This window comes from Pelobates fuscus, chromosome 10 (genome assembly GCF_036172605.1).
Source record: "Pelobates fuscus isolate aPelFus1 chromosome 10, aPelFus1.pri, whole genome shotgun sequence".
NCBI lineage: Eukaryota > Metazoa > Chordata > Amphibia > Anura > Pelobatidae > Pelobates > Pelobates fuscus.
This window is the reverse complement of record NC_086326.1, coordinates 141007598-141031630: the sequence shown is the minus strand read 5'-3', so window position 1 is coordinate 141031630 and position 24033 is coordinate 141007598. Positions and strand designations below refer to the sequence as shown.

The 24033-nt window shown below is 47.4% G+C and overlaps 1 protein-coding gene across 1 annotated transcript in view; it reads left to right on the top strand.

Moving 5' to 3' along the window:
* Positions 1 to 3389: 3389 nt before the first annotated feature.
* Positions 3390 to 24033, top strand: part of LOC134574820 (zinc finger protein 850-like) — a 36914-nt gene continuing 16270 nt past the window's right edge. Inside the window, exons 1-6 of the mRNA XM_063433884.1 lie at positions 3390 to 4493; positions 12118 to 12244; positions 12352 to 12462; positions 17057 to 18268; positions 19845 to 19941; positions 23065 to 23206. Of these exons, the coding sequence (XP_063289954.1) occupies positions 3390 to 4493; positions 12118 to 12244; positions 12352 to 12462; positions 17057 to 18268; positions 19845 to 19941; positions 23065 to 23206 (2793 nt within the window). The remainder of the gene's footprint in view (positions 4494 to 12117; positions 12245 to 12351; positions 12463 to 17056; positions 18269 to 19844; positions 19942 to 23064; positions 23207 to 24033) is intronic.

The following is a 24033-nucleotide window of genomic DNA, read 5'->3' as shown; positions in this document are numbered from 1 at the left end:
CAGCACACAAACTCAAAGCCGCCATCCTCCTCCTGGTCCAGCATCTTCAGCCATGTTAATCACTGCTGTCCTCTTTGCCCCCTCTCAACCATCCGCCCCTCCGTCTCTCGCCTTGAGCAGTTCCTGCTCATCTACCAACAGTCAGGTGTCTGTCAAGGACATGTTTGAGCGTAAGAAGCCAATGTCACAAAGTCACCCCCTTGCCCGGTGTCTGACAGCTGGCTTGACTGAACTCTTAGCCCACCAGCTTTTACCATACAAGCTGGTGGAGTCTGAGGCGTTCAAAAAATTTGTAGCTATTTGGACACCGCAGTGGAAGCTACCCGGACGAAATTTCTTTGCACAAAAGGCAATCCCCAACCTGTACTCGATTGTGCAAAAGGAAGTAATGGTATGTCTGGCACACAGTGTTGGGGCAAGGGTCCATCTGACCACTGATACCTGGTCTGCAAAGCATGGTCAGGGCAGGTATATCACATACACTGCGCATTGGGTAAACCTGCTGACGGCTGCCAAGCATGGAATGCGTGGCTCTGCAGAGGAGTTGGTGACACCGCCACGACTTGCAGGCAGGCCTGCTGCCACCTCCTCTACTCCTCCTACTCCATCCTCTTCCATAACCTCCTCGGCTGAGTCCTCTTCTGCTGCTGCATTTTGCTCCACATCAACGGCACCCCCCAGCTCCCCAGGTACTGTTCCACATCCCGGATACGGCAGTGTCACGCCGTCTTGGGGTTGACTTGCCTGAAAATAGAGAGTCACACCGGACCAGTACTCCTGTCCGCCCTGAACGCACAGGTGGATCAGTGGCTCACTCCGCACCAACTGGAGATCGGCAAAGTGGTTTGTGACAACGAAAGAAATTTGTTGGCGGCATTGCATTTGGGCAAGTTGACACATGTGCCGTGCCTGGCACATGTGTGTAATCTGATCGTACAATGTTTTGTGCATAAGTACCCAGGCTTACAGGACGTCCTTAAGCAGGCCAGGAAGGTGTGTGGCCATTTAAGGCGTTCCTACACGGCCATGGCGCACTTTTCCGATATCCAGCGGCAAAACAACATGCCAGTGAGGCGCTTGATTTGCGACAACCCGACACATTGGAATTCAACACTCCTAATGTTCGACCACCTGCTCCAACAAGAAAAAGACGTTAATGAGTATTTGTATGACCGGGGTGCTAGGACAGCCTCTGCGGAGCTGGGATTTTTTTTGCCACGTTACTGGACGCTCATGCGCAATGCCTGTAGGCTCATGCGTCCTTTTGAAGAGGTGACAAACCTAGTCAGTCGCACCGAAGGCACCATCAGTGACATCATACCATTTGTTTTCTTCCTGGAGTGTGCCCTGCGAAGACTGCTGGATCAGGCCTTAGATGAGTGTGAAGAGGAAGAGTTGTGGTCACCATCACCACCAGAAACAGCCTTATCAGCATCGCTTGCTGGACCTGCGGCAACGCTGGAAGAGGATTGTGAGGAAGAGGAGTCAGAGGAGGAATGTGGCTTTGAGGAGGAGGAAGATCTGGTACCCGTGGTGTTGTACATGGCTGGGGGGAAGAACATACCTTCAGAGAGATCACTGAGGACGAGGAACAGGACATAAGTAGCTCGTTATCCAACCTTGTGCAAATGGGGTCTTTCATGCTGTCGTGCCTGTTGAGGGACCCTCGTATAAAAAGGCTGAAGGAGAACGACCTGTACTGGGTGTCCACGCTACTAGACCCCCGGTCAGTGCCTGAAATGTTACCGAATTACGGCAAGTCGGAAAGGATACAGCAGTTCCAAAATCAATTAAAAAGTATGCTTTACATAGCGTATAAGGGTGATGTCACAGCACAACGGGAATCTAACAGGGGAAGAGGTGAAAGTAATCCTCCTCCTCCCACGACCATGCTGGCAAGGACAGGACGCTTTACAGACGTGTTGGACATGCAGAGCTTTTTAAGTCCTACGCATCGCCACAGCCCTTCGGGGTCCACCCTCAGAGAACGACTCGACCGACAGGTAGCAGACTACCTCGCCTTAACTGCAGATATCGACACTCTGAGGAGCGATGAACCCCTTGACTACTGGGTGTGCAGGCTCGACCTGTGGCCTGAGCTATCCCAATTTGCGACAGAACTTCTGGCCTGCCCCGCTTCAAGTGTCCTGTCAGAAAGGACCTTCAGTGCAGCAGGAGGTATTGTCACTGAGAAGAGAAGTCGCCTAGGTCAAAAAAGTCTATTTACCTCACCTTTATTAAGATGAATGAGGGATGGATCCCGAAGGGACTGACAGTGGGCGATACATTCGACTAAAAAAGGCCTGATGAGGGGGACTACTTAACACACCACTCCTATCTGGTGGCACATTAGATTGCACGCGTAGTGCCCCAAATTTGAAGTAGGATGACCGACCAAGCATCTTTTTCCATCTCCCGCTTCCTAAAATCGATGCCTTATATACACGTCCCCTGATAGGGGATGTAACAGGGATCAAACTGATAGGAATAGTACTACTTAACACACCACTCCTATCTGGTGGCACATTAGATTGCACGCGTAGTGCCCCAAATTTGAAGTAGGAGGACCGACCAAGCATCTTTTTCCATCTCCCGCTTCCTAAAATCGATGCCTTAGATACACGTCCCCTGATAGAGGACGTAACAGGGATTAAACTGATAGGAATAGTACTACTTAACACACCTTATAATAACGCAGAGAGAGGTAACGCAGAGAGAGGAGTCTGAAGAAGAGGAGTCAGAGGAAGGTGGCTTTGAGGAGGTGGAAGATCAAACACAGCAGGCGTCCCAGGGGGCTTGTTGTCACCTTTCTGGGACCCTTGGTGTTGTATGTGGCTGGGTGGAGGAAGAGACCTTCAATGACATCAGTGAGGACAAGGAACGGGACATGGCTAGCTTGGTATCCAACCTTGTGCAAATGGGGAGTTTGCGGTTGTGCAAACGGACTGTTTGCGGTGCATTAAACGGGGAGTTTGGTCTGTCACTGTGAAGCGGGCGTAATCCTTAAACTACCTGATCGATACAACATCATACCTGATGTTTTAAAGCACGTTATTCCAAACAATTTAGGAATGTTAGGTGATTTATGCCCTTTATGGATTAAAACCAGACTCTGCATCAACTATGTAATTTTCCATGGGAGTTTTGCCATGGATCTCCCTCCGGCATGCCACAGTCCAGGTGTTTAGTCCCCTTGAAACAACTTTTCCATCACTATTGTGGCCAGAAAGAGTCCCTGTGGGTTTTAAAATTTGCCTGCCCATTGAAGTCTATGGCGGTTCGCCGTTTGCGAACCGAAAATTTTATGTTCGCGACATCACTAGAGATATATACTAAAATTACAGTAATATGAAATTAGGGTGGGGGGCGTGGCCAAGCAACTGAGCCGCATGGTCGCACGGCTCCAGAGCTCCGTGCCATCGCAAGCTATTACCCAATTAATCTGCAATTTTGCTTTGCCAAACCACCCAGAGAAACAAGCTATCGACTTACTACACAACATGGGTCGAAAAAGCAAGCAGATAAAGCCTGACAAGACTCGGCCAAACCACGACATCGGTGTGTTGCTAAGACAGGCACAAATGGCCGTCGGGCCCAAAATGGCCGACTACCCTGAGGCCTACTCCGATCTGTCAGATGAACTGTCGCTGGACGACGATGAACCTGTACTACCGGCTGGACCGGCTCCCGCCGCAATTAAGGGCGGCCCAGAGCCAGACCCAGTGACAACAGCAGTGCTTAAAAGTCTACTAGCTGAACTGCAACACAACATACAGGCTGATGTGGCAACCCTACGCGCTGATCTCCGGGGCCTGACTAACCGAATCGGACAGGTGGAAGTCACAGCAGGGGAACAAGCCCAACAAATTGCCAACATGCAACAAACAATTCTGGGACTCCAGAAACAAAACGAGATACACAACGCTAAATTTGCAATGATGGAAGACATGCGCCGAAAAAATAATATGAAAATCAGGGGTGTCCTAGAAACCATTTCAACGGACGAACTACCCCACATGTTAAGACGCCTCACAATGGCGCTACTCCCCCCGCGACAGGCCAAAGCCATAACTATGGAGGACTGTTTCCGGATACCGAAGGCACCGAAAGCCCCCACCGAAGCACCGAGAGACATAATAGTTAATTTCCGCACTGGCAGAGACAAAGCGACACTTCTCAAGGCCATCAAAGACCAAGACCCCTACAACTTCGAGGGTATGCAACTTACCTTTTACCCAGATCTCTCGGGGGGCACCTTGGCATGGCGGAGGTCCTTCAAACAGTTTACCGCTCTCCTCCGACAGAAAGGGATACCGTACCAATGGCGTCTATCACGCACTCTCCTGATCCTCCAAGGCGAGACCCGGCACGCAGTCAGCGACGTCATGGAAGCAAAGGCTTTACTGCCCACCCTGGGACTCCCGATGGACTCAATGCCCCCAAACGGCCTTCAGAGAACCGATTCCAAGAATCACCGCTGGGACCTGGCGAAAGTGACCACATTCGTGCCAAGGCAACCGCCGACCGACAGCGGCGCGGTCCGCAACGGCCGCCTCCCGAACGTTTGATTGGGACTTGTTATGTTGGCTACCCAGAGTAGTTATAGCAACATAAGAGCTCTGGACCACAGTTATACTTGTTTTACCTGTTTTTACTTATATTGAGCGACCCTCTGACGACGACACAATAATATCCCCCACAGTAGCATAAACAATAGCCTACCGACTATACAACACAAGCAGCCCTCTCACCAGGTGCTGCACCTATAGCCCCGGCACTAGTTTACACAATATGGACACACATGTATACCGCACACCTGACGGGTGGACACTGCGACTCTGACACTATATAAGCATCTGCAGAAAGGTGTTAGCAGCGAGGATATATCAGATAACCGTACCATACTATATAGGTATGCATGATTTAGCTGAACACAAACTTGCTCCGACGTGACACACATACCTCCTAGGACTACAGGCTACCAAACGTTCACACATATGAATATAAAAATGTGCAGAATTATTATATGCCACGTTGTCAATTTTTATAAATGTTTAACCCTGGAATGCTGTTGTGGCACCATGGGCCTTTCTGTTATAACATGCACGACAAAAATAAAGAATATAAAAAAAATAAAAAAAAATATGAAATTAGGGTACTGTGTCTTTAAGGGAGAACAGAATGATGGAAATCTAAGAGCAATAATGTAAGTAAGAAATTTTTTTTAAAAATGAAATAAAAATGAATAGAAAGAAGAATGCGAAAGCGAGCCCAATGGTAAAAAGGAAGACAATAAAACCAGATAAAGTAGATTAGGTGGAATGGAGATCAATTAACAGCAAAAATATATATATATTTATATAACTAATCAATATGTGTGCAGTGCACGTTTCTCTATCTCTGCTATGGAACAGGGTAGCTGGTACTTGCTCCAAATTATATACTTTGTATCGTGCAAAGATGAAAATGAAATAAAATAATAAAAAACATGGGAGTGACAAGTGAGGCCCTCTCTATGCAACCAAGCCTTACACTGCTGGCAGTCACACATTAACCCTCACACTGCTGGCAGTCACACATTAACCCTCACATTGATGGCAGTCACACATTAACCCTTACATTGCTGGCAGTCATCAATTAACCCTCACACTGCTGGCAGTCACACATTAACCCTCACACTGCTGGCAGTCACACATTAACCCTCACACTGCTTGCAGTCACATTAACCCTCACATTGCTGGCAGCACACATTAACCCTCACACTGCTGGCAGTCACACATTAACCCTCACACTGCTGGCAGTCACACATTAACCCTCACACTGCTGGCAGTCAATCATTAACCCTCACACTGCTGGCAGTCAATCATTAACCCTCACACTGCTGGCAGTCACACATTAACCCTCACACTGCTGGCAGTCACACATTAACCCTCACACTGCTGGCAGTCACACATTAACCCTCACATTGCTGGCAGTCACACATTAACCCTCACACTGCTGGCAATCACACATTAACCCTCACACTGCTGGCAGTCAGACATTAACCCTCACACTGCTGGCAGTCCCACATTAACCCTCACATTGCTGGCAGTCAGACATTAACCCTCACACTGCTGGCAGTCACACATTAACCCTCACACTGCTGGCAGTCAGACATTAACCCTCACACTGCTGGCAATCACACATTAACCCTCACACTGCTGGCAGTCACACATTAACCCTCACACTGCTGGCAGTCACACATTAACCCTCACACTGCTGGCAGTCACACATTAACCCTCACACTGCTGGCAGTCACACATTAACCCTCACATTGCTGGCAGTCACACATTAACCCTCACACTGCTGGCAGTCACACATTAACCCTCACACTGCTGGCAGTCACACATTAACCCTCACACTGCTGGCAGTCACACATTAACCCTCACACTGCTGGCAGTCACACATTAACCCTCACACTGCTGGCAGTCACACATTAACCCTCACACTGCTGGCAGTCAGACATTAACCCTCACACTGCTGGCAATCACACATTAACCCTCACACTGCTGGCAATCACACATTAACCCTCACACTGCTGGCAGTCAGACATTAACCCTCACACTGCTGGCAGTCACACATTAACCCTCACATTGCTGGCAGTCAGACATTAACCCTCACACTGCTGGCAGTCACACATTAACCCTCACACTGCTGGCAGTCAGACATTAACCCTCACACTGCTGGCAATCACACATTAACCCTCACACTGCTGGCAGTCACACATTAACCCTCACACTGCTGGCAGTCACACATTAACCCTCACACTGCTGGCAGTCACACATTAACCCTCACACTGCTGGCAGTCACACATTAACCCTCACACTGCTGGCAGTCACACATTAACCCTCACACTGCTGGCAGTCACACATTAACCCTCACACTGCTGGCAGTCAGACATTAACCCTCACACTGCTGGCAGTCAGACATTAACCCTCACACTGCTGGCAGTCACACATTAACCCTCACACTGCTGGCAGTCACACATTAACCCTCACACTGCTGGCAGTCACACATTAACCCTCACACTGCTGGCAGTCACACATTAACCCTCACACTGCTGGCAGTCACACATTAACCCCCACACTGCTGGCAGTCACACATTAACCCTCACACTGCTGGCAGTCAGACATTAACCCTCACACTGCTGGCAGTCACACATTAACCCTCACACTGCTGGCAGTCACACATTAACCCTCACACTGCTGGCAGTCACACATTAACCCTCACACTGCTGGCAGTCAGACATTAACCCTCACACTGCTGGCAGTCACACATTAACCCTCACACTGCTGGCAGTCACACATTAACCCTCACACTGCTGGCAGTCACACATTAACCCTCACACTGCTGGCAGTCACATGTTACTCCGAGGGCTTTCTGTATCTTCCTTCACATCAAGTACTACATTTCCCGACATAACCTGCGGTCACAGCTGATTGTGACGTCACAATGTAGCGACGGACGTGCTGGTGACGCGAGGAAGCTGTGAGTGTTAATCGGAGGAAACTTCATCCGCCACTTCCGGGAACTGAGTGTAACTACCGGAAACCGGGCGGAAACGGGGATAATAAACCGGAAGCCGGGCGGGAGCGGGGTTTAATATTTACCCGGATATAATTTGTGTATTTTCCCCATCCAGTAATGGAGTACCGGGTGTCAGCCGGCAGGTATCTCTAACAATAACCCGGTGTTATAGTGCGCGCACCGTGCGAGCTCGGTGTTAATGTGTTCACAGCTGGCCAGGCTGATATCTAACGCTGAGCTCAATCTGTCCGATTAGGGCAGCGGCTTCCTGATTATGTAGAATTCACTGTTTGTCACGATACATCAAGATATCCAACAACCTCTGCATTACACAGCAGCAGCAGCAGCAGGAGGAGGATGGATGGAGATCATGGACGGATTCAGTGGACAGGTAAAGGATATTGTTACTGAGAGCTGCCCCCTCCAGCTAGATTAATGGGAGGAAGTCTGTATACTGCCAGGAATTATATTATATCACACACCCAGCCAGGCTCCCATCCCAGACACACACCCAGCCAGGCTCCCATCCCAGACAGACACACACACCCAGCCAGGCTCCCATCCCAGACAGACACACACACCCAGCCAGGCTCCCATCCCAGACAGACACACACACCCAGCCAGGCTCCCATCCCAGACAGACACACACACCCAGCCAGGCTCCCATCCCAGACAGACACACACACCCAGCCAGGCTCCCATCCCAGACAGACACACACGCCCAGCCAGGCTCCCATCCCAGACAGACACACACGCCCAGCCAGGCTCCCATCCCAGACAGACACACACGCCCAGCCAGGCTCCCATCCCAGACAGACACACACACCCAGCCAGGCTCCCATCCCAGACAGACACACACACCCAGCCAGGCTCCCATCCCAGACAGACACACACGCCCAGCCAGGCTCCCATCCCAGACAGACACACACACCCAGCCAGGCTCCCATCCCAGACAGACACACACGCCCAGCCAGGCTCCCATCCCAGACAGACACACACGCCCAGCCAGGCTCCCATCCCAGACAGACACACACACCCAGCCAGGCTCCCATCCCAGACAGACACACACACCCAGCCAGGCTCCCATCCCAGACAGACACACACACCCAGCCAGGCTCCCATCCCAGACAGACACACACACCCAGCCAGGCTCCCATCCCAGACAGACACACACGCCCAGCCAGGCTCCCATCCCAGACAGACACACACACCCAGCCAGGCTCCCATCCCAGACAGACACACACGCCCAGCCAGGCTCCCATCCCAGACAGACACACACGCCCAGCCAGGCTCCCATCCCAGACAGACACACACGCCCAGCCAGGCTCCCATCCCAGACAGACACACACGCCCAGCCAGGCTCCCATCCCAGACAGACACACACGCCCAGCCAGGCTCCCATCCCAGACAGACACACACGCCCAGCCAGGCTCCCATCCCAGACAGACACACACGCCCAGCCAGGCTCCCATCCCAGACAGACACACACGCCCAGCCAGGCTCCCATCCCAGACAGACACACACGCCCAGCCAGGCTCCCATCCCAGACAGACACACACGCCCAGCCAGGCTCCCATCCCAGACAGACACACACGCCCAGCCAGGCTCCCATCCCAGACAGACACACACGCCCAGCCAGGCTCCCATCCCAGACAGACACACACGCCCAGCCAGGCTCCCATCCCAGACAGACACACACGCCCAGCCAGGCTCCCATCCCAGACAGACACACACGCCCAGCCAGGCTCCCATCCCAGACAGACACACACGCCCAGCCAGGCTCCCATCCCAGACAGACACACACGCCCAGCCAGGCTCCCATCCCAGACAGACACACACGCCCAGCCAGGCTCCCATCCCAGACAGACACACACGCCCAGCCAGGCTCCCATCCCAGACAGACACACACGCCCAGCCAGGCTCCCATCCCAGACAGACACACACGCCCAGCCAGGCTCCCATCCCAGACAGACACACACGCCCAGCCAGGCTCCCATCCCAGACAGACACACACGCCCAGCCAGGCTCCCATCCCAGACAGACACACACGCCCAGCCAGGCTCCCATCCCAGACAGACACACACGCCCAGCCAGGCTCCCATCCCAGACAGACACACACGCCCAGCCAGGCTCCCATCCCAGACAGACACACACGCCCAGCCAGGCTCCCATCCCAGACAGACACACACGCCCAGCCAGGCTCCCATCCCAGACAGACACACACGCCCAGCCAGGCTCCCATCCCAGACAGACACACACGCCCAGCCAGGCTCCCATCCCAGACAGACACACACGCCCAGCCAGGCTCCCATCCCAGACAGACACACACGCCCAGCCAGGCTCCCATCCCAGACAGACACACACGCCCAGCCAGGCTCCCATCCCAGACAGACACACACGCCCAGCCAGGCTCCCATCCCAGACAGACACACACGCCCAGCCAGGCTCCCATCCCAGACAGACACACACGCCCAGCCAGGCTCCCATCCCAGACAGACACACACGCCCAGCCAGGCTCCCATCCCAGACAGACACACACGCCCAGCCAGGCTCCCATCCCAGACAGACACACACGCCCAGCCAGGCTCCCATCCCAGACAGACACACACGCCCAGCCAGGCTCCCATCCCAGACAGACACACACGCCCAGCCAGGCTCCCATCCCAGACAGACACACACGCCCAGCCAGGCTCCCATCCCAGACAGACACACACGCCCAGCCAGGCTCCCATCCCAGACAGACACACACGCCCAGCCAGGCTCCCATCCCAGACAGACACACACGCCCAGCCAGGCTCCCATCCCAGACAGACACACACGCCCAGCCAGGCTCCCATCCCAGACAGACACACACGCCCAGCCAGGCTCCCATCCCAGACAGACACACACGCCCAGCCAGGCTCCCATCCCAGACAGACACACACGCCCAGCCAGGCTCCCATCCCAGACAGACACACACGCCCAGCCAGGCTCCCATCCCAGACAGACACACACGCCCAGCCAGGCTCCCATCCCAGACAGACACACACGCCCAGCCAGGCTCCCATCCCAGACAGACACACACGCCCAGCCAGGCTCCCATCCCAGACAGACACACACGCCCAGCCAGGCTCCCATCCCAGACAGACACACACGCCCAGCCAGGCTCCCATCCCAGACAGACACACACGCCCAGCCAGGCTCCCATCCCAGACAGACACACACGCCCAGCCAGGCTCCCATCCCAGACAGACACACACGCCCAGCCAGGCTCCCATCCCAGACAGACACACACGCCCAGCCAGGCTCCCATCCCAGACAGACACACACGCCCAGCCAGGCTCCCATCCCAGACAGACACACACGCCCAGCCAGGCTCCCATCCCAGACAGACCCACACGCCCAGCCAGGCTCCCATCCCAGACAGACGCACACGCCCAGCCAGGCTCCCATCCCAGACAGACGCACACGCCCAGCCAGGCTCCCATCCCAGACAGACGCACACGCCCAGCCAGGCTCCCATCCCAGACAGACGCACACGCCCAGCCAGGCTCCCATCCCAGACGCACACGCCCAGCCAGGCTCCCATCCCAGACGCACACGCCCAGCCAGGCTCCCATCCCAGACGCACACGCCCAGCCAGGCTCCCATCCCAGACGGGCACAATTTTTTCATGTCACTGTGTATCTGCAATAAATACACACAATACACATTAGCTATTATTCTTTGTTGGTAGCTGATGTAAACAACACTGCTACTATTGTTATGTCACACAATGCCTGTGGTGGATGCACTTTTCTCCGCTCCCTCCTTTTCGTTTCGATTATGAGACAGACCCTCTCTGATTGTTATCCCTGTGTGTATATCCCTTTTTGCCCATATACTGAAAGCTATGTGCTCTCTGTACAAACTGTGTGTGTTTTTTTTCCTTCAAATTGCTCTTGTGTTTACGTTCTTACTCTGCTTTAAATTTGAGATGTATAAAAAAAAAAAATCACAATATTTAAAAACGTATTTCAACTTTCTGTTATAAAAGACACACCAGTGTAAAGGTTAACCCATGAAAGATCTTTAAAGAGACACTATAGTTACCAGAACTACTACAGCTTAATGTAGTGGTTCTGGTGTCTATAATATGTCCCTGCAGGCTGAGCACTGTATATACTGCTTTTTCAGAAAAAAGGCAGTGTTCACACTGCTGCCAAGTAACACCTCTAGCAGCAGTCACTCAGACAGCCATTAAAGGTGCTTCCTAGTCCAGTGCTGCACGGTATGCAGCACATATGTTCAGTGTCTCCATGCTCAGCAAAACATTGGATTGGCTTAGATTATCAAGATTGATGATCTGAGCCATGGAGGCGCGGCCAACCATGGCGAGAACAGCACGGCGTCTGCATAAAGTTGAGTAAATACACCTTTCCTAAGCAATCTAAGGAGGGCCATGGACTTAAATAGTTAAACACTATAATGTCAGGAATACATGTTTGTCTTCCTGACACCATAGTGTTCCTTTAAGCTAACCCATAACTCAATCCTGCCATGGCTTGATCAGTAAATAATGTTTTCGTTTAGGGACAATGTGAGTTTGACGAAGTCGCCATTTACTTTTCGGAGGATGAATGGTGCTGTTTAACAGAAGACAATAAACAGCTTTACATGGACGTGATGATGGAGAATTACCTGACCCTCAGATTTCTAGGTAAGAACATGTCATACTTTTTTATTACTGTGAATCCTAACTGTGTGAAAAGGGCTGTGGACATTTCAAAGCTTATAATCTCTCCTAATAACTTATTAAACTTACAGGTTGTATCAGTGTGACACCTCCAATTGTATCGGCTATCGAGCAACGAATACAACCACATGTGAGTTATGTCCAACAATTCAAGAAGGAATGGATTACAAATACTGACACAGGTGAGAAATAAATACTTTTGGTTGGTTCCTTTTTAGGAATCAATGCAATTTTTGGCCTTATTTGAAATATTTTTCAGCCTGACCCAAAAGAGTTGAGTTTTAAGGAAACAATGAGAGATGGTGAGGGGTGGAAGGAGTAGAATTTCATGTGTTAGCAAGCTTCAGAGATATGATATAGCTTGGTAAAAAAAAGAGGAAGGATTTGGTGAGAGAGCTGGAGAAGCAAAAGATATGTTGTTTTTCTGAAGTTTTATAGCAAAATATTCTGGGTTATGTGGTTTTCTAGGGTAACACCAGGGGCGTATTAGCCGCAAGGCAAACAAGGCATTTGCCTTGGGCGGCATTTTCCAGGGGGCGGCAAAAAACGCCGCCCCCAAATGCCCAAGGCAAATGCCTTGTTAGCCTTGCGGCTAACAAGACATGCTGGGCTGCTGGGCAGTTGGGCGGCATTGGCGAGGGAGCACTTCCTCTGAGCTGTCTGCTCAGCTCCCTCGCACGCCGCAGAGTGAGGCTGGGAGCCGGAATATGACGTCATATTCCGGCTCCGCCTCCCAGCCTCACTCTGCGGCCGCGAGGGAGCTGAGCAGACAGCTCAGAGGAAGTGCTCCCTCGCCAATACCGCCCAGCAGCAGCCCGCCCAGCAGCCATTGGACCACCAGGGAGGAAGAGACCCCCCCAGCATTCCCAAAGGTAAGGAGGCTGGGGGGGGTGTTTAAATAAATGTAAAAAAAAGTGTTAATGTGGGTGAGTGTGTGTTTGTGTCTGTTAGTGTGTGTGTTTGTGTCTGTTAGTGTGTGTGTTTGTGTCTGTTAGTGTGTGTGTCTGTGTCTGTTAGTGTGTGTGTCTGTGTCTGTTAGTGTGTTTCTGTTAGTGTATATGTGTGTCTGTTAGTGGGTGAGTGTGTCTGTTAGTGTGTTTGTCTGTTAGTGTGTTTGTCTGTTAGTGTGTTTGTCTGTTAGTGTGTTTGTCTGTTAGTGAGTGTGTGTGTGTCTGACTGTGTCTGTCTGTGAGTGTGTGTGTTTGCCTGTGAGTGTGTGTGTCTGCTAGTTTGTGTCTGTTAGTGAGTGTGTTTGTCTGTTACTGAGTGTGAGTGTGTCTGTTAGCGAGTGTGTGTTTTTGTTAGCGAGTGTATGCGTAACTGTCAGTGAATGTGTGTGTGTGTATTTAGAATGCGGGGTGGGGGTGGCGCGGGGGGGCGCCTGAGTTTTGTCCTGCCTAGGGCAGCACAAAACCAGGATACACCACTGGGTAACACTATGTGTTGTCGCAAGGTAACGTTCTACATTTTCCCAGGGAAACATTCTTCTTTTTTCTAGGAAAACACTGTAATTTCTGTTTTTTTGCCATAGAAACATTTTGTTTTCACACACATTCTGTGTTCTCTCAGGATCGTTTTCAGTCTATTCCTAGAGAAACATTTTGTGTTTTCCCAGGGCAACATGCTGTCTTTTCCAGAGCAACATTTTACGTTTCCCCATGGATCCCAGAGAAACATTCCGTGTTTTCCCAGGGCAACATTCTGTAATTTGCATGCTTTCCTAGTTAGATTTCCATCATTTTCTTTCAGTTGTTTCTGTGTTTTCCAAGGGGAATTTTCCATGTTTCACAAACTAACACCATTCAGGAGGGTCAGGTATGGGAAGAAAAAAATAAACCAGTCTCAAGGAAGTTTCTTTATTGATGTACTGTTTGTGACCAAGAAATGCTATATTAAAAGAGAAAAATGTTCATAGCCTAAGATAGCAATGCTTTATTCTACAAGTTAAAAAAACACTTACACATTAAATGGCACTAATAAAATTCAGTGCAAAATTAACTTTTGTGACATAAAATCATATCATCATAAAAAATTCCTCTGTGTTTTTGCTGCTCCATTGATAAAGTGCTTGATAACTCATTAAAGGAACACTATAGTCACCTAAATTACTTTAGCTAAATAAAGCAGTTTTAGTGTATAGATCATTCCCCTACAATTTCACTGCTCAATTCACTGTCATTTAGGAGTTAAATCCCTTTGTTTCTGTTTATGCAGCCCTAGCCACACCTCCCCTGGCTATGATTGACAGAGCCTGCATGGAAAAAAAACTGGTTTCACTTTCAAACAGATGTAATTTACCTTAAATAATTGTATCTCAATCTCTAAATTGAACTTTAATCACATACAGGAGGCTCTTGCAGGGTCTAGCAAGCTATTAACATAGCCGGGGATAAGAAAATCTTAATTAAACAGAACTTGCAATAAAGAAAGCCTAAATAGGGCTCTCTTTACAGGAAGTGTTTATGGAAGGCTGTGCAAGTCACATGCAGGGAGGTGTGACTAGGGTTCATAAACAAAGGGATTTAACTCCTAAATGGCAGAGGATTGAGCAGTGAGGCTGCAGGGGCATGTTCTATACACCAAAACTGCTTCATTAAGCTAAAGTTGTTCAGGTGACTATAGTGTCCCTTTAAGATAAGTATGAATTGTAGACTATTTCAAAACACATTTCATTTTTTACCTACATATAGAAAGCCATAAGGACATTTCAAAATATAAAGTACAAATGAGGAGTCACAGATTATACCATCAATAATCCTGTATTTCATCCGAGTATGAGGATGATTAAAAAACATGCCTTTTTCTCATTGAGTTGCATGAATTACAGTTTAAACAAGGACAATCACCCTTTCTTGCAGGGCCTATAAAATGAGGATGCAACAACCCACACGTCACATACAGCTCGCACACCTCCATTCAATCTCATACAACTAGAAGGCACAGAGATACAAAAAATGTAAAGGAATACATTGCTAAGTAAAAATCTAAAGGTAACAGCACAACATTCTATTAAACTTGCTAGGAAGAAAATTGTCTCATTGGGGACACCAGTCCAATCACCATTGCCCAATTTCAATTGGTTCTAATGGAGCCTACTATAACATCCTTATTGCAAAGAAAATGCAAAGAAAACCTCCATAAATAACAACCACAGTAAAAACAAAAAAAAATAAAAATTGCTACCACCATGTGAGAAATAATAAACACATTTCATGCAGATTTGAAACCCTATCTGTAGCCTTCAGAGTGGTTTGGACACTGTGACATTAGTGTGTCCTTTTAATGTATGTACCATCGAAGATAATCTACTTCACTGAGAAAAAATGGTATTCTGTATATAAGAGTTAAAGGAACAATCCAGTGTTTAATAAAACATTTACCGTATATACTCGAGTATAAGCCGACCCGAATATAAGCAGAGGCCCCTAATTTTACCCCCAAAAACTGGGAAAACTTATTGACTCGAGTATAAGACTAGGGTGAGAAATGCAGCAGCTACTGGTAAATTTCTAAATAAAATTAGATCCTAAAAAAATTATATTAATTGAATATTTATTTACAGTGTGTGTGTGCAGTGTGTATGAGTGCAGTGTATGTGTGCAGTGTGTGTGTGTCAGAGCCTTGGTGGGGGGGTGGGCATTTTTATTATTTTTTGAATTATTATTTTAATGTTGTTTTTTTTGTTCTATTAGTATTTTATTTTTTTAAATATGAATATTTTATTATTTAATTGGTGGTCCAGTGGATTTTTATTTTATTTTGTTAAATTAATATTTTTTTTTTATTATTATAAATATTTTTTTTTTTCTTTCGTCCCCCCCTCCCTGCTTGATACATGGCAGGGAGGGGGGCTCTCCTTCCCTGGTGGTCCAGTGGCATTGGTAGTTCAGTGGGGGGAAGAGGGCGGCTGGCAGGGAGCACTTACCTCTCTTGCAGCTCCTGTCAGCTCCCTTCTCCTCCGCGCCGGTCCGTGCAGCTCCTCTGTCAGCTTACACTGTAAGTCTCGCGAGAGCCGCACTATGACCCCGCGGCTCTCGCGAGACTTACACTGGGAGCTGACTGAGGTGCTGAACGGAACGCCGTGGAGGAGGAGGGAGCTGACAGGAGCTGCAGGAGAGGTAAGTAAATTGCCATAATACAGACAATTGACTCGAGTATCAACAAAAAATGTGCTGAAAAACTCGGCTTATACTAGAGTATATACGGTATTCATAACACTGAACTTACCGAACTATAGAGTCTTTTTTTTTTGTTGTTCATTTTACAAAAAGTATAGATTTCAATAGAAAACAGCTTTGTTTTCCTAGTACTGTAGTTTCCCTTTAAGAAATATAGTAGAAGGTATCATAATTCGTCTGAAAATAATTTCCTATATGCAGTTTTCACTATGGAAAAGTTATGATTTTCAGAGGTACCATAACCCTAACCTTACTCATAACCCAACCCAAACCCTACTCCTTACCCCAATCCTGCCCCTATCCGTTTTGCCACTTTTCAGAAGTCCGAAGAACTTCGGCACTTTGGTTCGGTTTGGCACTTCCGAAATTCGGACATTCGGAAGCATCCGAATGTCTGAATGTCCGAAATTTATCAAAATTTCCATTAGGACCGAACCGAATTGCACATGTCTATTAACAAGCTATATGAGATATGAGAGAGCTTTGTAAAAAAAATATAAATAGTGTTACAATCTGATTGTTTGTTAAAACATGACATAGTAAATGTATATTTTTATACTTCTAAATAATTGTGTTCAATTGTTTTATTTATTTCTAGAGGATGTACCCCTAAGTACTACACATAATGGATTTCCTATCACTGTTATTTTACCAGATTGGGTGAACGATGATAGCCTAGACATCCATGGAAAAGGGTACATTGTTCTAAACAAACCACTAAAGAATCCAGGCAAATCAGTTAGAAATACCCAACAGGAATCTGCCTTGTGTGAAGAAGGAAATCTTCCAGAAAACGTTATATGGACCCCCACAGAACATGCACAGACTGGAGAAATTAGATTTAATAATGAAGACAACGTTATAAAGAATAACAAACGGATTGAAACTGAAGCCATATCAGTAATTAAGTGCAGTGAACATGCCAATAAATCAAATAATAAACTAAACACCCAAACTACAAAGGAATTGTACAAGTGCTCGAAATGTAAGGAACGTTTTAACTTTAAGTCTGATCTTTTTGAACATCACCAGAAGGTCCACCAAAAGGAGAAACGGTACTCGTGTGCTGAATGTGGGAAATGTTTTGCCTTTGCTACACTTTTACGTAGACATCAAAGGATTCACACAGGAGAAAAACCATTTTCATGTTCTCAATGTGGGAAATCTTTTAACCGTTCTTCAAATCTAATTAGACATCAGAGTCTTCACACAGAAGAGAAGCCATATTCATGTTCTGAATGTAGGAAAGGTTTTACCCGTTCTTCAGATCTTTATAGACATCAGAGGACTCACACTGGTCAACCATTTTCATGTTCTGAGTGCGGGAAATGTTTTACTCTTAAGTCAAACCTTAATGAGCATCAGAAAATCCATACAGCCGACAAGCTATTCTGTGAAAAATGTGGGAAATGTTTTATGCGTCCTTCTGACTTTACTGTGCATCAGAAGACTCATACAGGAGAAAAAACATTTTTATGTTCTGAATGTGGGAAATGTTTTGCCTTTGCCACGCTTTTACGTAGACATCAGAGGATTCACACAGGAGAGAAACCATTTTCATGTTCTGAGTGTGGGAAATCTTTTAACCGTTCCTCACACCTTGTTAGACATCAGAGACTTCACACGGGAGAGAAGCCGTATTCATGTTTGCAATGTGGGAAACGGTTTATCAGTTCCTCAGATCTTTATAGACATCAGAAAATTCACATAGGTGAACCATTTTCATGTTCTGAATGTGGCAAATGCTTTTCACGTTCTTCACACCTTGTTAGGCATAAGAAGACTCACATAGGGGATAAAACATCTTCTTGTTGAGAATTTTTGAAATGTTTTTCACATTCTCCACACAGGAGATAAACCTGTCTCGTGTTCTGAATGTGAGAAGTGTTTTGTTTTCGAGTTGTCTAATTGCGTATAAGAAAACACACAAAAGGATAAAAAAAAAAAACTGCTATGAATGTGGGGAAAATGTTAAGAATTCCTCCCATCTTGTTGAAGATATGTCACAGAGGAAATAAGTAATTTTGTATGTGAGAAGTGCATTATCCCATCCAGCCACATTGCTAGACATCAAAGGATGCACACAAGAGAAACTACATTTTCTTTCTCAGTGTGGCAATGGGCTAATGAGGAAATCCCATCTTGAACACCAGCATGTGGGTTAAAATCAGTTGTTAGAGGGTAAACTGTGTTACCAGGAAAACAATTTGTTTACACATTAAACAAGTCACATTGCACTTTTCCGCCTATGGTGGCTATAACCTAAAATATCTACATTCTGGTCCCACCTGGCCAACCTAGCCTCCAAATCCTCCAGAAACCTGTTCATTCTGACTCCTTCGGGTTTCCTTTTTCTTTGCCTAATGATGACTTAAAGGGAATATAAACTCCTTTGAAAATTGATTTATATGACTCATCTCAGTGATTACAATTAAATTATGTTTATGGACATATCATCAGTCTATGTGCACCTTACATGGGAAGCATTTGATAACTTATGGGAACTATGGAAATTTGATGCTAATGACTGAGTGCTGAAATTCTTGTCAAAGGAAGTCAAGGCACAAATGTATTTTATTTTCATTATCACCAACGATTTTTCTTCTTTGTCGTAATTGTAAAAACTGTCACGTGAAGTGGTTCTACATGCTTGTGTTTGTGTCATATGTGCATTGTTTCCTATAAGCTTTTGTAAAAAAATAAAACGTCAGTGATTTAACAAAGGTGCGGATTTGGATAAAAATAGAGTTGGAAGAATTCTTTTGACTCACTTATTTAGATTTTACAGCTTGAAAGTCAAATATAATTCGCCGTTTAGTACATAAAAACATAGGCTTTGTGGGGCGGGGCCCGACCGCCAAGCTGGACGGACGTGGAGCACCTCGGCTCCCTGAGGAACCCTTAATAAACGGCAAAAAAACACCCCTACTCGCCTGAAAAAACACCAAGCTGCTGTGAGAGGGTAAAGGGGACCCGAGCAACAACCCTCAAGGTAAATGTCAACTCCCGCTCTGCAGGCGACACGGACCGATGGGCGGATGGAATTGGGGCCTGCTGTGAGGCTCTGGCGGGAGAGACGGCCGCTCTTCCGTGCTTAGTCCGGCGGGACCTCCTGCACGCTTATTGAGGGCCCCGTTCTCCCCCCCCCCTGTGGGCCGTGGGGGTTATCATGGACCACACATGACAGCCAATCGGCAGAAAGCCCAACCTGAGACCGCATGTGAAAAAACAAAATGGCCGCCGCGCCTAATACAAGACGGAGAAACAGGGTGCATCCATTCCTCATCACACAAGATCAGCTAACGATCTGGCGAATGCTCACATAAGGGAACAATGGACATGGGACATGGACTCTACTCAATACCAGAAGCTTGTGCCTATTACAGTGGACTCTCCTCCTGCTGTTCCCCACAGAAAGCATTTAACATACCTGAGCATATATGGACACCCAACTCTATCAGCTCAACGCTCTGCTGCTCCCTGGTGGTTATACCTTATTAAGCATGGTTAAATCTTGTTAAGCAGTTAGAAACCTGTACTGGATGTTGACATACATAGCCTGTAATCCAACAATCACATAACAACCATAGTGACTTAATCTTGTTTCTATAAAAAAAAATGTGCAATGTTTCTGATGCCACATTCCTGTTACCACATGTTTTCTTCATGTTTGCACCTGCTGTTGTGGCTGTGCAAGACTGCTTGTTAATTCTATGCACGACTAAAATAACGAATGGAAAAAACAAACAAACAAAAAACAACATAGGCTTTGATTTAATTTTTTGGATACGCTTTTCAGATGATTTACCTACAACCATCCCCACAGATTTTAATGGTGAATGCTGGAGATAAATCGGTTGAAAAGTTTTTCTAACCGTTTGTGATAATTTGAAAGGCTTATTTTTAAAAACATGACATTGAGGCCATAGTGTTAAAAGGGTCTTCAACTCCATTACTACTACAGCTCATTATAGTGTTTTATGTTGCTAAAAGTGTGTAGGTGACATTCCCTTGGGTTTTTATCAAATCATCCCAGGCAATCTAACCCCCATTCCTGATTTTAGAGTCCCCCACCCAATGCCCACAGGTGTGGGGCTATGTCCCCCTTGTTATTTTACATGGGATGTGGCCTTTCTAGCGACTGATGTTTTAATTATTTTTTTTATTATTTGCTTGTTGGTTGCTAACTCTGCTAAGCAGGCAAATAGTTTGGATTTTTAAATTTTTTTATTATGGCCCTGAATTTCAGTAATCGGGCAGCCTGTATTGCAAAATCTGGACATTGCAGATTAGCATGACCAATGTCTAGATTTTGCCATCTGTATGGCATCGTACAAAGGTGAATGCTTTTGCTCAGTTCAGTATGGGGCAGATTTTAGGATTTTAGTCAGTAACACCATATATAATTTTGACTGGTTCTGTACAATTGTAAGTTAATGCCAGCCGAAATTCTAGCAGTTAAACCAGATAAACAGGCTTTAGAAGCACAATTATCTGCTTGTTTAATGCCTAAGCCTGTTAGTCATTAAAAGAACAATATAGGGGGGCTTGCCCCCCCCTTAAAAGGTAAAAAAGGTACCTTATTTCCAATGCCACGTGGGTCTGCTGGTGCTGACGCTGCCCCTGCCCTCTGATCTGCCTCCTTGACTGACATCATCAGAATTGATGCTCTCAGCCATTCCAATGCTTTCCGATAGGATAATCATTTGATTGGCTGAAATTGTCAAGGAGGCGTATCAGGGGTGGGGCCATTCACCATTTTGGCCAATCAGCATCTCCTCAGAGATGCATTGAATCAATGCATCTCTATGAGGAAAGTTCAGCGTCTCAATGCAGAGCGTGAAGACGCTGAATGGCACTGTCCCAGGAAACACCTCCAGTGGTCATCTGAAAAGGCAAAAACACTGCAGGGACTGACTATATTCACCAGAACAACGACATTACGCTGCAGTTGTTCTGGTGACTGTAGTCTCCCTTTAAATAAATAAATAAAGGGCCTTTCAGATCAGTGTGACCTCCACTGTTTAATCAAAACACACTTTTACTGACGGGGACAGGTAGGGACGCACACACTCACACCCACCACCACCCCTCCCCTCCCCTCCCTCCCTCCCTCTCTCTCTCTCATAAAATCACAAACTATTATTTGTTAAATATATTTTAATTTAAGTCCATCCACACACTGCTGGCAGTCACACATTCACATTAACCCTTAAATTGCTGGCAGTCTCACATTGCTGGCAGTCACACATTAACCCTCACACTGCTGGCAGTCACACATTAACCCTCACACTGCTGGCAGTCACACATTAACCCTCACACTGCTGGCAGTCACACATTAACCCTCACATTGCTGGCAGTCACACATTAACCCTCACACTGCTGGCAGTCACACATTAACCCTCACATTGCTGGCAGTCACACATTAACCCTCACACTGCTGGCAGTCACACATTAACCCTCACACTGCTGGCAGTCACACATTAACCCTCACATTGCTGGCAGTCACACATTAACCCTCACACTGCTGGCAGTCACACATTAACCCTCACATTGCTGGCAGTCACACATTAACCCTCACACTGCTGGCAGTCACACATTAACCCTCACACTGCTGGCAGTCACACATTAACCCTCACATTGCTGGCAGTCACACATTAACCCTCACACTGCTGGCAGTCACACATTAACCCTCACATTGCTGGCAGTCACACATTAACCCTCACACTGCTGGCAGTCACACATTAACCCTCACACTGCTGGCAGTCACACATTAACCCTCACACTGATGGCAGTCACACATTAACCCTCACACTGCTGGCAGTCACACATTAACCCTCACACTGCTGGCAGTCACACATTAACCCTCACACTGCTGGCAGTCACACATTAACCCTCACACTGCTGGCAGTCACACATTAACCCTCACACTGCTGGCAGTCAGACATTAACCCTCACACTGCTGGCAGTCAGACACTGAGCCCGGGCTGGGCAGGTAATGTCGGTGTATATGGAGTATAACCGGTAACAGTAAGTCCTGCTCGCTGTGTGTCCGCCAGGCCGCCTGTCACTCTCTGTATGGAGGACACATGGAGATCTCAGACAGCAGCGGGTACTACATTTCCCGGCATGCCCTGCAGCCGCCGCCGCTGACTGTGACGTCACAACGTGCCTGCGCGTGGAGGCGTTATACCCGCTGCATCCTGGGCCCTGCCTGAGACCGGGCGGGAGGCAGTGCTGGCAGTGAGTGCGGACACCAGAGCTGGACATAGAGAATGCAGACAGTGTATATCCAATAATAACCAAAATAATAATAATAATAATATGCTGAGCCTCAATACACTCTGACACTATCACAGGGGATAGCTGGCACCATAGCTGCAGTGGTTATGGTGCCCAGAGGCTCCCACAGGAATCATTCTACAACATCAGATCCAGGAGTTTGGTTTTAGCATTTGGTGCCAGCTCTGATTGTTGTAGATAAGATATTTAGTGATGTGTTTTGGGAGGTTTCTTTTGTTTTAATTTAGTTTTTTTAGCTGATATAAACTTTAGTTTTGTTGCACAGACTGGTATTAACAGGTTTCATATATCCTGATGTTGTAGTTTACGTTGGTGTGCCTCATGCTGCAGGATTCAACGCCATGTTATATCCAATACTTTATGGATCATAAACCGGGAGAAAATGGAGCTGATGGAGAAGATGACGAGTCCCACGTCTAAGATGGACCGCCAGTTCAGTGGGCAGGTAAAGGAGAACGTTACAGAGATCTATATCAGTTCAGTTAGAGATTCATGTAGTACTCCAAGGAGAGAATCAAAATATAAAGAGAAATGGATTAACCTGTGCTGTAAGATGGCACTTGGTGGAGGGAGATGTCTAATGCTGTCACTTGGTGGAGGTGTGATGTAATTCCAGTAAAATACAAGTTTAGCAGGCTAAGATTGCCACAAGGCATATGTATGTATATGTGTTTGTAGTATCAGTTGGTTAATTACACGTAGCTAAGATACTGTCATCACTGTACTGACCAGGTGCAGGAATGTAAGAACTGGAATTACGCGTCCCTCTCCTTTGTATCAGATGAGCCACGTGGTTAGACCGGATGGATGAGTTTAGACTCTATTCATTAAATAGGTTAAGGGTATGTGTGGGTGTAGTTAATTGTGGGAGGAGCTACAGTGCTATATAAGGAATGTACTCTATGTATTCAGTACTCAGACTTTGCTGTATTTTGGTGACGCTAGTCCCTCTGAGTCCCGATCGGTGATCCAATAAAGAATCTCTTCCTTCCTGAAGAAACCTGTGTCCATCTCTCTGTGCTTGGCTTCCGTCAGTTTCTCCGGTATCATTTGGTGCATTGGCCGGGAAGCTCATCGTTCAACGGTAGCTGAGAGGCAGAGGCGTGAGACGGTCTATCTTTGCCCACGTTCTCTACGGCTGCACCCCTGAACTTCTGCGTGGACCTCCCTTCGTCTCGGCGCCACTGGTCTGTTGTCCAGGAGATCATCGGCCTCTACGTGAGAAGTGCTGGGGTGTCCCCGTCGATGAGTGTGAACTCAGGTTCAGGAACG